Here is a 14,615-nt window from a genome sequence, read left to right as displayed (position 1 = left end):
GTCACACGGCTAGTAAGTGTTAAGTGTCCAAGGCCGGGTTTGAACTCGGGTGCTCCTGACTCCAAGGCCGGTGCTCTGTCCACTGCGCCACATAGCTGCCCCTATTAATTATCTTTTTAAAACATTTTTTTTCTTTTTTATTAATTTAGCAAATCTCAGCAAACATGAACATAAAATACAAAGAACAAAGATTGCATATGAAACCATAGACTTATATTCTATAGTTTAAGTGTATAAATAGTAAATTTAACAGAGTAGTATCAAAATTGCCCTCTTTGTATTGCCTACAGATCTCTCTTTTTTCCTTAAGTGTATTCTCATGTTTTATTGATGTTGTACAAAGCTGTCCTCATACTCTACTAGCTGTGTGACCCTGGGAAGTGACTTGCTCTTTCTGCCTCAGTTTGCTCAACTGAAAGGGGAAGGCATTTAATAAATACTTATTTTTCTCTCTCTATCCCTTGCTTCCTTTCTCTCCATCTTAACCCAGCCCCCCTGTCCCTGACACCATCAAGAGAAGCTTTCCCTTGTAAAAAATTAGTATAACCAAGAAAAACAAATCAACACCATAGCTCTATCTGAAAAATGTATGTCTCCTTCACCTTTAGTCCAGCTTCATCATCATTCATCTGAAGTTATGATTGATCACTGCAATAATCTAAGTTCTAAAGTATCATAAAGATGTTTTCCTTTACCTTGTTAAATCAAGTCTTCTCCCTGTTTTGCTCATTAACTTAGCATCAGTTCACGTAACTCTTCTGAAGCTTATCTTCAGTTAATGCTCCATTTCTTATGGTACAATAATATTCCCTTCTCAGGTAACTGCTGCAACAAAAAGTACTGCTGTAAATACTTTTGTACATTTGATTTCTTTTTCTTTTTGACCTCTTTTTGGGGAGAGGGCAATATGCGTCAAGCAGTGTTATCTCTGTGGCAAAGGGTGTGTATACAATTTAGTGGCTTTGAATATTATTCCAAATTGCTTTCCACAATGACCAGATGAGTTCACCACTCTACTAGTTTTGCTTTTGTGTTCCTGCCCTCCCATATTCTCTTCAATAATCACATTATTCTTTTGTCATTCTTCCCAATCTTCTGGGTGTAAGATAAACCCCCAGAATTGTAATAATTTACATTTTTCTTGTTAGTGATATGAATCCTTAAAAAAAACACCCTATGTTGATAGCTTAGTTTTGGGGGGAGGGCAAGGCAATGAAGGTTAAGTGACTTGCCCAGGGTCAGACAGCTAGTGTCAAGTGTCTGAGGTCGGATTTGAATTTAGGTCTTTCTGAATCCAGGGCTGGTGCTCTATCCACTGTGCCACCTAGCTGCCCCGATAGCTTACTTAAAAAAAAAATGTAAAAACTTTCTGTTCTTTGACCACTTATTGGGTAACGGCACTTTTTTCTATTTCTATTAAGAGAAGTTTGCTACAATTTTTTTTTCAGTTAATTCCCATCTAGTTTTAACTGCATTCATTTTGTTTGTGCAAAAGCTTTTCAATTTTATGTAACAAAATTATGCCTTTTATATTCTATGATCACTTCTATTGCTTGTTTACTTAAGAATTCTCCCCCTAGCCATAGGTATAAAAGGTATCTATCCTTTCTTCTCATTTGTTTATGGTATTATAATTTTTTTATATTTAGGTCATATATGCATTTTCAAGTTATTGTGGTATGTGATAGCAAATATTGGTCTAACTATAAATTCTGCTAGGCTGCAGAATTCAATGAACCCAGAAGTTTTTGTCAAATACTTGGTATCCTTGGGTTTTGCCATTAATTTTCAAAAGAGAATCCAGGTAGGTGCTTTTAAATTATCTAGGGTCATAGTACTATTGACTTCTGCATGACCACCCTCCTTCTCCCCCTCTCATAGTGTGAGTATCGAGTGTCACCAGTGTCTCCCCCTGCCCCCCAATATCCTTGGACTTTTTTTGTTGATTCAGGCAAAAGTTAGCATCCTATAAATCACTGTCCCCATTTGCACTGAACCCTGGGAGAGAGTAGAGATGGGACTGAAACTGCCGATTTTTGGCTCCCCCCAGTTAGCGCTGGTGCTGTCACTTTTTGCACAATTCTTCTTTTATCTTGTTCTTTGAGTCTTAACCAGATAATTACAACACATTAACCTGACTTTGTAGGTGTCTTGCCAAATAGTGGTTATTTACCAGGTCTAGATAACAATAGATATTTCTCTTTCTACAAAAGACTCTTCACTGACAGGGGAGTGATTGTTTCCCTCTTAAACGAGTCATCCTTGGGGCTTAGGCTGGAGCTAAATTTCACTGTGACCAGCACCATGACTGTTTAGGCTTCCTTGCCTCCCTTCCTCTTGGAGGGTGCCTTTTGCCAGCTGCAGGGCCCTCTACGGCTGTTAGGTGTCTTTCAGTGGCAGATTCATTGTTCCATATTTTTATTTAATTACTTACTTTTACAGCTCTTAGAATAAATCTAATTATCCATCTGTTATGCTACATTATGGCACTGCGGTTTGTGTCATTCTTTCTCATTGTTTGATATTTGTCAACTTGACCTTGCCCTCTTCTGCAATGCTCTCCTTTCCTATGGCTCTGTGCCACCAAGAGAACTCTCTCCTGTCACTGCCAAAGCCATACCCATTTCTGACTGTAGCCACCGTGACTATTCCCCCAAGGTTATTCCATCTTTACCTTCAATCGCTTTCCCCACAAGGTCTCCCCAACTGCCCTGCCCTTGGTACCAATTTTATATGCCATGTTTTATGGCTTCTTCAGGGGTTATCTTAGACATGAAATGAACTTCATACGCTCAGGCAGTCTGGTTGGTGAGGCGCGAAGGAATGATCTAGCCTGGGCTCGCTCCCCTTCAGGATTGGAACTCTCTCCTGGTTTGAAGCGAGGAAAAGCTGGTGTGAATAAGGGACACCTTTTCCTGGGAGGCAAAGAGGAGAGCCGCTTATATACACCCCACCACCTTCTGCATGAGCTTTGGTGTCCCTCTGTACTTGCTATAATACTTGTTTATGGTTTTTTAAAAAACACATACATAGGTCATCCCAGAACCATTCTCCAAACTTGGCCAATTTGGTTTAATTAAGGTTTGGCTTTACAGTTAGGGAGAGGATGTAGATATTTATATGGTGTGATTTTAGGAGCACTTGGAACTACACTCTTATTCTCCAAATGTCCAAAAATATATCCCTCAACATCTGTCACATGTATCTGAAATTCTACCCCTTGAGATGTATTGCTTTAGGGTAAACGTTGCCCTATCTGTATGGGTTAATTTGAAAATATAATTACCTTTGCCATGGATAGCATGTGGGTCATTAACACATTATAAATCAGGGGGTTATGTCAATCTTTCTAAAGAAAAACTGGTTCTGAAAAACCCCAAACAGCATGAAAACCATTGCTGTGGCTAGATGGGGAAGACAGCATGACCATAATTGTACCATTTTGGCCAAGGCCAGTCACGGTGTTGCTGCTGGATTGTATGAGAGATATTTAGAGAAGATTGCAAGCCACGCTGAGATGATGTATGGGGTCCAACCCAAGCATATCGTCCATTAACTACATGGCACCCAGTTTCTTTGTCAGATACTTTGACCTCTCACACTAGGAGGGTGACAGGTCACGACACTAGGTTATCATATTGTCTGTCAGTCCATCTATCAGCAAGCATTTATGTAGCTACTACTTAGTGCCAAGTGCTGGTGATACAGAGCCAAAAAATGAACCCCTCCCCACGCTGCTGTCAAGAAGTTTATGTTCCATGGGAGGAGACAAGAAGTAACCTTCATGCATACAAACAGACACAGAAGTTTGCAAGGTAATTGAGTGGGGAAGGTCCCTGTGACTGGGGTGTCAAGATATGCCTTATGTGTATATATAGAGGTGTGTGAGAAATCACAGCAACTGGTGGACTGGACTAGAGAGTGTAGAAAGAGGCAGTAATGGTTATTTTAGCCACTTGCTAATATTGGAGCTGGGTTTTAAACGGGAGGGTCTGGTATCTGGTTCTAGGAGCAATAGGGAGCCATTGTCCTTTGTTGTGAACAGACAAACCTTGTCTAGGAGATCAGGGTATAGATCAAGCTGAGAAGGAAATCACTAGAGAAGCCCCCTAGAGAGTGGGGAGTTTTGAGCACCTTGTCTCTATATTAAATCCACGTGGACTTTAATGTCACCTTAGAATATACTAATGTGGAGGTAAAAAAAAAAAAGATTCTTCTATTCCATTCAGCAGGCACATATGAAATGCCTACTGTGCCTACAATGGGGCGTATTGTAAGGGATATAAAACAATCTGAAAAATAGGCCCTGCCCTAAAAGTGCTTTCAGTTTACTTTTTTATTATCCATAATCTTACCTCTGGTCTTTGGAGGCCTAGAAGGAGAAGGGGTTGGAAGTCCATGGCCATTAATCAGCCTCCCAACAGAGAGATAAAAAAAAGAAATTCCATTCAAAATTACTTACCAAGACCCTCACAGGAATAATATAAATACAGCCACAAAACATTCTTTACAGAAATAAAGACAGACTTAAATAATAGGAGAGAAATTAATTGCTCATGGAAAGGTTGTGTTCTTATGATTAAAAATGACAGTAGTAGGGGGCAGCTAGGTGGCGCAGTGGATAAAGCACCGGCCTTGGATTCAGGAGTACCTGAGTTCAAATCCGGCCTCACACACTTGACACTTACTAGCTGTGTGACCCTGGGCAAGTCACTTAACCCCCATTGCCCCACACACACACACACACACAATGACAGTAGTTCTTAATTTGCAGATTCAGTGCCATACCAATCAAACCACGAAAGTATGAACTTATAGGATGAGATGATGTAACAAAATTCTCTAGAGGTACAAAAGGTCCTGAATCTTAAAGGAAATAATGGAATGAAAGAAGGGGAAGGAAAAGGACTGACTGAAGTAAGTGCCATGTCTCAAACTCTGCTACAAAGCAGCAATCATCAAAGCTATTTGGTACTGGTTGAAATTGAAAAGTTGACCAGTAAAATAGATTCGTTACATAAGGTCCAGAAGCAAATGTTCTATATACCCAGGATAGACTCCTGGTGTAAGGACTCACCAAGCACTTCTACAAAAAGTGCTCAGAACATTGCAGATCTGACTTTGAGAAATAAGGCCTAGAGCATCTATCTCACCATACAGCATGATAAATTCTAAATGCACGTATAGCCTAGATGGAAAAGGTAAAGCGTAAACAAATTAGAAGAGAATGAACGGAGACACCCTTCACCACTATGGGAGGATAAGAAAATGGCATCTTTATAGAATCACAGAGAGGATCACAGGAGATCCAGTGACCAATTTTGAATATTTAAACTTAAGAAGTCTTTACACAAACAAAAGCAATGCATTTAAAATGACAACAAATCTCCATTGACAAAAGTCTACTATCTAAGAGTAAAACAATTTCCTGTAGAATTGTGGTCAAAAGGGTACGAGCAAGTAGTTGTAAAGGGAAGAAGTCTGTGTTATCCACGCCACATGAAGAAATGTTTGCAGGTCACTAATGAAAAAAGAAATACCAAGTATTCATTCATTCATTTCTGTCTCTCTCCCTCCCTCCCTCCCTCCTTCATTCTCCTGTCTGTCTCTCTCTGTTTCTTCCTCCCTCTTCTACTTTTTCTTTCTTAATAAATACTTATAGACTGGCTCCCTGGCTTTCCCAGTTTAATTCTCTTTAGCCTTCTATGTCATGGGTTAGTGGGTTTTAGTCCTTAGGACATTACTGTTCCTTGCTATTGCCATCATTAGACTGAGGGCATTGTGGCATTGATGTCCACACTTCGTCTTTCTTCACTTATTTTTATGTCTCTCTGACATTTGGTGCTTTTGAACATCTAACACCCCTTTTATGCTTCTCATCTTCTGTAGAAGATTGTTGTATTTTGTCCCCCCACTGAATCCTCATTTTCCTTTTGTCAGATTTCTTGCTTTTTTTCTTTATTGTATTTTGATCAGCATGCCCATGTAGGGCTCAGATTTATTGGGAGGTCTTTTATCTTCTTGACAGTGATTCTAAGGGCCTTGGTCTAAGAGGCTGGGTTTTGACTCAGACCGCTGCCAATAGACTTTTCCTGGGCAGGATAGAAGAAATTTTGGCCAGATCTGTACCCTTATAGGTATTCTGAAAAATCTTCAATCAGCCTATTCAGAGTTCATCAGGAAGTGAAGAAAGGGGTGAGCAGATCCCATGCCCTTCTCTGAGGTACAGAAATGTTTCCCAGCCAATTAAAAAAAAAAAAAAGACGATCATCTTGATCTCTTAGGTGCGGCAACGTTTTGTACTTTTTGGGAACATTTCTACATCCCATCCATGATGTCACTGCTGGCGTGTGTGCCAGGCAGGACTGGGGTCATTGTCTTTGTGTGACAGGAGAGGACAGCGAGGTTATGTGGCTGTGTGGAGCCAGGCCAGCACCCAGGTTTGCTGGTGCCTGAGGATCTTCTTTTTGCTCACTGTCTCAGCTACTCCTTCAGCACCAGGAATTTAGAACCACTATGTGCAGGGGCTTTCAGACTACAGAAGAAATAGTAGGAATTTAAAGACGAATTTGAGAAGACAGGATATGTGCAAAAACCACAAAAGTATGCACAAAGAAGCATTTGACAGTACAGATGCATATACTTCATTTCTTCAAAGGCTCTAATATAAGAAGGGACCATAGAGCTAATTTAGTCAATCTTCCTCATTTTATAGATGGGGAAACTGAGACTTAGGGAAAAATAAATGGTTAATTAGGAATGGCCTAGATCCTTTCTTTTTTCTCTCTTGGCTTATGAAAATGAAATCTTTTCCTTTCCCAGATATCACTGGACCTTAGATTTAGGCCTTGAAGGAAACCAGCAATCATCTCTTCCAAACCCATCATTTTATAGACGTGGAAAATAGACTCAGTGGTCCTACAGTTTACTGTCTAGGAGAGTTCGGGACCCCCCCCCCCTTACCCTCCTGCCCAACTAAACCCTCTGGCTCCAGAGACAAGATCCCACTCAGGCAACTGTGATGCCCCAGGACCTGTTTGCAGAAGACTAGAGGCTCTTCCCCAGCAATAACAGGGGAGTCCTTTGGCCCAGCCATCCCTGCTCCTTAGCCACGTTTTATTATGCAGTAACTAGGCCCCATTCACAGGCAGCCAAAAACTGCTGTGTACATGTCACTTTGCACTTCAACCATTTTATTGTTTTTCCTTTTAAGTTGCAATCTAAAATTCAGGCAGACAGGTTTTAACTGGCACTAAATTGTCAAATCTTTTGTTGCCCTCTGTTCAAGCTGTACAGATTTTTTATTTGATAAAAGCAACAGTCACTGAATCTTAAACAAACCATTTATATTTTGCCATTAACTAGTTTATTATTGTAACTTTTTTATTATTTGGTGTCAGAATAATTTCAGCAGTGGGCCATTTATATGACATCTCAGAAACATGATAGGTTCTACAGAATATCAGTTTCAATATTTTATTTGAAAATGAGAAGTTTTTACTTCTCTCCCATTGGGAGAAAAACATTGTATGATTTAACAATTTCTCTCTCACCCCATCCTGATGCATTTTGACCTCATTAAGGCCCTTTTCTCTAAGAAGTACCTTTGCAGTTATATACACTTCTCTAGGTCATTAATATAAGAATCTCTGAGCTGCCCCTAACTCTCAATCTATTTTTCCAAGGAAATGCTTTATTAATATCTCTTGAAACCTCTCACTTCCTGATGACATCTCCCCTCCCCTCCTCATTTTTATAGAACCCTCTCCCTTGTAAGAAAGTATGTCCATTTGAATGAAAATGAATCAGTCCATTGACCACATCTGCAGTTGTGTGCCTTATTCCCACCTGTGCTCTAGTCCCCCTCTGAGAAGGTAGGAGGCAGGCTTCAGCACCCGCTATTTGATCTGATTCAGTTTCCTAGTACAGCAGAGCATACTTCCTCTGCTTCCTCTTCATTTGTCTTCTTTACCAGACTCAAAATCCTTGGAGAATAGCCAAACAATAAGCATTTATTAAGCACCTCTACTATGTGACAGGCTCTGTGCTAAGTACTGGGGATCCAAAAAAAAAGTAGGAAACAACCGTTCTCTCTAGAAGCTTGCCTTCTAATAATGATGAACACAACAAATATGTATGCCAATATATTCAGAATGATTATAGAAAGAACCGTTTTGAGATAGTCCTCTGGCATGAGGGAGTTCTCCTGGGAGGACACAGGGTTCCCCTAGTCACTCACTCTTGCTTTCTACATATCCCCCTACTCCCCCAGTGCAAGTGGGATCCTCTGTAGATTTAAGTGCTTCTCTAAGTACCCAGTTAAGAAAGGCTGGGGACCAGCCAGAGACATTGGGGAAAACAACCCCTTAATGAGTCCAGGTGCCAAAAATAGCGTACAATAGGAATCAGTTCAATGCAAGCAATGGGGAACAGGGGGAAAGGGAAGGAGGAGAAGGAGAGCCAGACTTACAACTCAGGTACATACACCAATATAGCGTATCTGTCACTGCGTAAAACATAGCTAAGGAGCAGGGATGGTTGGGCCAAAGGACTCCACTGTTATTGCTGGGAAAGAGCCTCTAGTCTTCTGCTATGTTGGGGAGCACAGAGACACAGGTTCATTTGGCATGAAAGGAACTGCTCCAAGAGGCCCTTTGGAGGGGGTGGTTCTTGTACTGATTTGGGGCGGCCTCCCCTGGAGCTGGTTGGGTTGCATACTAGGAGTCAAGGAAAAATATTATTTTGAGGGGTTCGTTATCAGGAAGAAAGACAAGCTGGCAGCTAGGTGGTGTATGATTTGGCACTTTTTTAGGTGGGGCAATGAGGGTTAAGTGACTTGCCCAGGGTCACACAGTTAACAAGTGTCAAGTGTCTGAGGCTGGATTTGAACTCAGCTCCTGTGCTTTATCCACTACACCACCTAGCTGCCCCCTTAACTTTTACTAAATGTGCACGACTGTTGTAAATTTTATTCTTCCACTGCCTTTAGACTTGATAGCTGTACTGATAAGGAAATATTTTGAGCATTCCTCAAATAAGTACAGTAAGAGATTGAAGGAAGTCATGGTCAGTAGAAACGACAAAACATAATCTCCATTTTCCCTTTATATTCTCATTATTTCCATCAGACTGAAACTCCTTCATAAATACTTTCCCCAGGCTAACCACTTTTGCAAAGAAAATTGCATCATGAGAAAGGTTACTGCAAAATGAGCTAGCATGCCGAATATTTCTTCCTTCAAGTCAAGTCATCAAAGTCCTTTGCTTGTTTTGTACTCATTTTCCAAAAAGGACAAGTGTTCCTTTAGCAACCAAAGCTATTGCAAGTCTTCAAAACAGGGACTTTTCCAAAACCCTCTTTACTGACTATGTTGGCCTATGTAATAGATTGGTACGTGTTGACTAGCTGATTGCTCAGCCTCAGACCTGGAAAAAGGATGTCTGTCTCCCTTCCTCTTGGTACTGGGTTCCTCCTGCAGCCTTGGTGGGTGGTGGTTCTTTGAAATCTCAATGATTCAATAGTTCCTCTTGTTCCACCAGCTCATCCCATGTAGTGGATCAAGGGGCACAAAGCAGTGTTTCAATATGGAAGGGAAGGACAGTTTTTCTCTCTTCTTTGGAACACGTACAAGTAGAGATTCCAATAATTGAGCAGAGATGATGAATCTGCATGGCCATGTCAAACCCTTGACTAGTAGCTATGGTGTCCAGAAGCAGTACATGGCAGCAGGGAAAAATTATGGTTTTAACATGAGCATCTCTGTATACTAGGATTGGCCAGCCCACCAGTGCTTCACTCTTTCCCCATGGGAAACTGGGCTTTTTTAATGCTAGTGCCTGCCTTTCAGAAGTGATTGTTCATGAAGAAATACCAACGATACAAGTATTTGGATGGCTCACCATATTGTTCACCACATTTAAACTGTCAAAACCCAAGCAAACAAAGGATATTTTGGGGACTTATTATGTATATTCTGTAGCAGGAAAATTCTGTCGTCTATATGACTTCCAAGTCCTTTAAACTAAGTATTTCAGTGTTGTCATTTTCAGCCTTAGACCTTCCCACGGTCGTTGCTTTTCCGTTTGCTATTGAAGATACGCCTCATTCATAAACATTTCTGCAATTGTGAGGCAAGAACTAAATAGACTGTGTTGAATTGCATTGGTTTTGCTTGTTTAGGGGACTGAGCACGTGCCATAGATTCTCAGGAATCAGAGGGCTGGGAAATGCCAGTGAAGATCCAGTGAAGTCAGGACAGTTCTTCCTCAGCCTCAAAAAAAGGCTAGTGTGAAAGGTGCTCAACACACTTGTGCCTTGGAGCCTGGGTGTGCCAGCTCATGCTCTCAGAATCCCTTTCTCATTGTTGGGCACCCAGAACATCATTATCATCTGTGTCCCCCAGCCCACCAACAACAGACACTCATTTTTCTGGGTCTTTTAGCCCAAGCAGGAGAATTCACTAAAAAAGCCCTTGATATATTTCGATAATATATGTAGAAACCCCATACTCCCATTTTTCCCCCTTCAGATTACCTGAGGGAAATCTCTCTTAACACGGTCTTTTTTTTTTTTTTTTTTGAGGGGCAATGACGGTCAAGTGACTTGCCCAGGGTGACACAGCTAGTAAGTGTCAAGTGTCTGAGGCTGGATTTGAGCTCAGGTCCTCCTGAATCTAGGGCCGGTGCTCTATCCACTGCGCCACCTAGCCGACTCCGACACAATCTTTTAATGACTATAGAGCCAAGTGCTATTTTTCTTCTCTCCCCTTTTCCCCATCCCACCCTTTGTTTTAGCCAGATCTAATCAGCTGCTTTGATCTATCCTCCTAAATCTTTCTCTGACTCCTTAACTGCATTTGTCCCCTCTGAATTTCTTCTGTGCCGGTTCTGTCTGACTGATTTGGAAGGGAGTTCTAAGTGGGAAGATGGCCTCCCTGTCCCCCGACGTGGCCTAGCTGGGTCAGAGGGTCTCCTCGCTAAGGTCTTTGGGATAAGGGGCTGTGCTGTTGTGGCGGGAGATCCTTACAGTCATCTCGTCAGAAGGAGGTCAGTGCAAACAGTTTCATGTGCCATTTGGGGTGTAACTGCTGCCCCTCCTTTTTCCTCTTTCTGTGGAGGGCAGTTTGGTTGAAAGATGGCATCTTTTCCACTTCTGGACCTAAAAGGACAGATAGGCCTTTTGGGTGTCTTGGGTTAGGATCAGACTGGCCTGGCAGTGTCAGGGTAGGTGTGAGCAGCAGATGGTTGGTGGTGCTCGTTATGGGTCTGGCTGAGTGACAAAACAGAAATGAAGGTAGCCCTGCCCTGGAGGAGCTTACATTCTCTTCAGAAGAAACAAGAACTCAGATAAGTAAATGTCGATACTGGCTGTGTGTGTCACGTGCAGATGTGTGTGTGTGTGTGTGTGTGTGTGTGTGTGTGTGTGTGCACAGACAGACAGCAAAGGCAATTATCACAACTGCAGAGATCAAGAAAGGCTTTGTTTAAGAGGCGGCGTTTGAGCCGGGACCTGAATAGAATTTGTGATGAGGAAGGAGAGTGTTCATTCCAGGCCTGTGCAGAAGCAGCTCTAGCTTATCTATGAGCCACATTGTTCAGTAGAAGGAAATGTGCCCTAGAGAGAGGAGACAATGGCATGAATGCCGCCCTATAGAAACTAGTTATGGGTGGGGCATCTGTGGCCACCTGTGGCCACCCATGGCCCGCCTATTCCTGCGTGAGATAAGGAATGTTGTATACAGGGAGCAGCGAGCTGACCACTGTGCCTGGGAAAGTAAAGGAGAGCCACTAGATAGGAGGACTCTGGTAGTGCCTGACTGGATGTCACTGGGCCTCCGTTGGCATAGGTGGATCTCTGTGGACCCAGGACCAACTGTCACTTGTGTGACCTCAAGCGAGTCATTGTCCATCTCAGAGCTTTCCAGCAAAGGAATATATTCTATTTGCACCCAACTTGACTCATGTGGTTTGAGGGCTACATCTTGGTAAACCTTTAAGCACAGTACAAGGTGTTGTTATTGTTCTGTTTCCTAAGTTCTGACATTTCCCAATCCTGTCCACACATAAATAATTAGGTGACAAGATTGTGTGATGTGTGCTATAGGAGAAGTAAAAGCAAAGTGCACTGGGAGCCCAAAGGGAGAAATCCTTCTTGATGGAGAGGGGCAGCTTTGAGGAGGACCTGCTTCTTAAACTGGGTCTTACAAGATAAACAGGATTGGGGGAAGTGGCAGGGAGGGTGTTCCAGGCCCTGGACTCAGCCTGGGAAGAGGCACAAAGGTGGGAGACTTCCACAGACCAGAGGAAAGACAGGCCTGGTGCTGTTCCTTCTCCCATAATTCTCGAGCTGATCCACAGATATTTGTAAGGCATTTTATAATTTTCCAAGTGTTTCCCCTCATTATTTCCTTTTATTCTCAAAAAGAATCCCGTGAGAGAGGTATAGAAAACATTGCTGGTTTTACAGGAAAGATCCAAAGGGATGTGTTTATGACAGTGAGACCCCCCACCCCCAGATTGCAGTCAAGGGGCTAGGTTCCTTCCCTTCCCCATCCCCAACAAACGGAAATTCCCTAGTAGCTCCCTTTCTGTTCTCCGATGCCATTTTCAGGGTATACCACCCCAATTTCCCCTTCTTTAAGAACCTCTCCCATCCTCTGCCCTGCATCTCATTCATAGCAGATTGATAGGCCAGGACAGAGAGCCTTGTATGCTGTCTCTTAAAGTGCCTTCTCTCTGCCTCTCTATTCCAAAGGACAATAAATGATGAGGCTCTTTGGTGGCACTTCCAAAGGTCTGGTTGGCCCCTTCCTTGGAAAGTAGTGCTGAATGCCTGTAAATCCCTCAGCCTGGCTGCTCTCCTTCCCCAGACTTGCCTTGTGTTGGGTGAGCTTTTTCAGGCACAAGGTGGCTAAGAGGGCCCTAATTAGCTCTTGCTTTGATTAAGCACAGGGTCTTTTTGATTCATTGGAGTAGAGGGAAGCCCTGGTGGCTTGGCCCCTGCTCTCCTCTGCCTCCCCTAGTGGCAGCACCATATCCAGGCCTTGTCCCTGGAGTTATAGTACGTAACATCTGGGCTCTCTGTCCCTCATTCCCTCATGATGGTCCATCTCTGATCTCCATGCCTTTGAACATGTGTCTCCCATCCCTTCCTTACTCCATAGAGTCTCCCTTACTTTACGACACTGCCTAGGGGCAGCTAGGTGGCACAGTGGATAAAGCACTGGCCCTGGATTCAGGAGGACCTGAGTTCAAATCCAGCTTCAGACACTTGACACTCATTAGCTGTGTGACCCTGGACAAGTCACTTTAACCCTCATTGCCCTGCAAAAAAACAAACAAACAAACAAAAAAGATGCTGCCTGGGCTCCATCTTCTGCATGAAGTCTTTCCCAGGCCCCTAAAGGGCCAGGGCCTCCCTTCCCAAACTGCCTTGTATTGAATTGCTCTGCACATATTTGTATTTAATCACTTCATATTTATGCTGTGTTGTATGTATGTCATTTCACCTCACATATGGGTACTTGCCTCTCCTATTAAAATGTGTGCTCCTTGGGAGTAGTGATTGTTTGAAGCTTTGATGTGTCCCTGGGGTCTAACAGTGCCTGGCACACACCAGGTGCTTAATTCTTGTTGATGAATTGAGTAGATCCTCTAAGTTCCCTTGATGGCCTCAGTTGGATGGGAGGGATGCTCTGGGAACAGGTGAGGAGACAGAGAAGTCACCCTTTCCTCCCTTCTCCGCTTACAGTAACCCCAAAGTCCAGGTTAAGGCCATCGAAGGTGGTGCCCTCCAGAAGCTGCTGGTCATCTTGGCAACGGATCATCCTTTGGCTGTGAAGAAAAAGGTACCTCATCCATATTTCCTCAGTGCAAGCCACAGTGAGGAGGGAAGGGCTGGCATCGGGCATAAGCAGCAGGTGCTTAGGGAGTGGGGCGGGGGCTGGGGGGGCTGGGCTGGGGAGGTGTGGGCCTGCTCTGATTTCCACGTGTGCTCAGAGCGTGATGGTCTGGGTCTGTTGGGGGAGCGGGCGCGGTTCTTCCTGGCAGGATCTTGGAGTTGGGGCGTATGCCCCTGACCGCCCTGCCTGCCTCCACAAGTCCGGAGCTGGTCCTGGAGCCCCAGCATCGCCCCTCCCTCTTACAGGTGCTGTTTGCTCTGTCTTCGCTCCTCCGGCACTTTCCCTATGCCCAGCAGCAGTTCCTGAAGCTGGGAGGCTTGCAGGTCCTTCGGGGCTTGGTCCATGAGAAAGGCATGGAGATGCTGTCTGTGCGAGTGGTCACCCTGCTGTATGACCTGGTCACTGAAAAGGCGAGTATCATCCCCGGTTCCTCTCCCTCCCCCGCCGAGATCTCCTACTTTGTACGGGGGCAACACGAGATGCGGGAGTCACAGGACGTGGCCTCCATCTTTGGCCTGTTTACTTACTGTGGGAGCTTCCTCCCCTGGGCCATGGCATTTTTGTGGCACGTTAGGGTTTGCAAAGCGCTTTCTGTGGATTATCTTGTTTGATTCTCCCAGTGCCCCTGAGTGTAAGGTGCTGTCAGCACCATATTTACAGATGAAGAACTGGGGCCGAGGTTCTGCTACTTGCCCTGGGTCACACAGTTAAGTA

At 43.6% G+C, this 14,615-nt stretch overlaps 1 protein-coding gene across 1 annotated transcript in view; it reads left to right on the top strand.

Moving 5' to 3' along the window:
* SIL1 (SIL1 nucleotide exchange factor) overlaps positions 1 to 14,615 on the top strand; it is a 259,687-nt gene that overhangs the window by 242,590 nt on the left and 2,482 nt on the right. Inside the window, exons 9-10 of the mRNA XM_043985393.1 lie at positions 13,751 to 13,847; positions 14,147 to 14,311. Coding sequence (XP_043841328.1) covers positions 13,751 to 13,847; positions 14,147 to 14,311 — 262 coding nt within the window. The remainder of the gene's footprint in view (positions 1 to 13,750; positions 13,848 to 14,146; positions 14,312 to 14,615) is intronic.

The sequence above is a fragment of the Dromiciops gliroides genome, chromosome 2 (assembly GCF_019393635.1).
Source record: "Dromiciops gliroides isolate mDroGli1 chromosome 2, mDroGli1.pri, whole genome shotgun sequence".
Taxonomy (NCBI): domain Eukaryota; kingdom Metazoa; phylum Chordata; class Mammalia; order Microbiotheria; family Microbiotheriidae; genus Dromiciops; species Dromiciops gliroides.
This window is presented reverse-complemented; position numbering and strand designations above follow the sequence as displayed.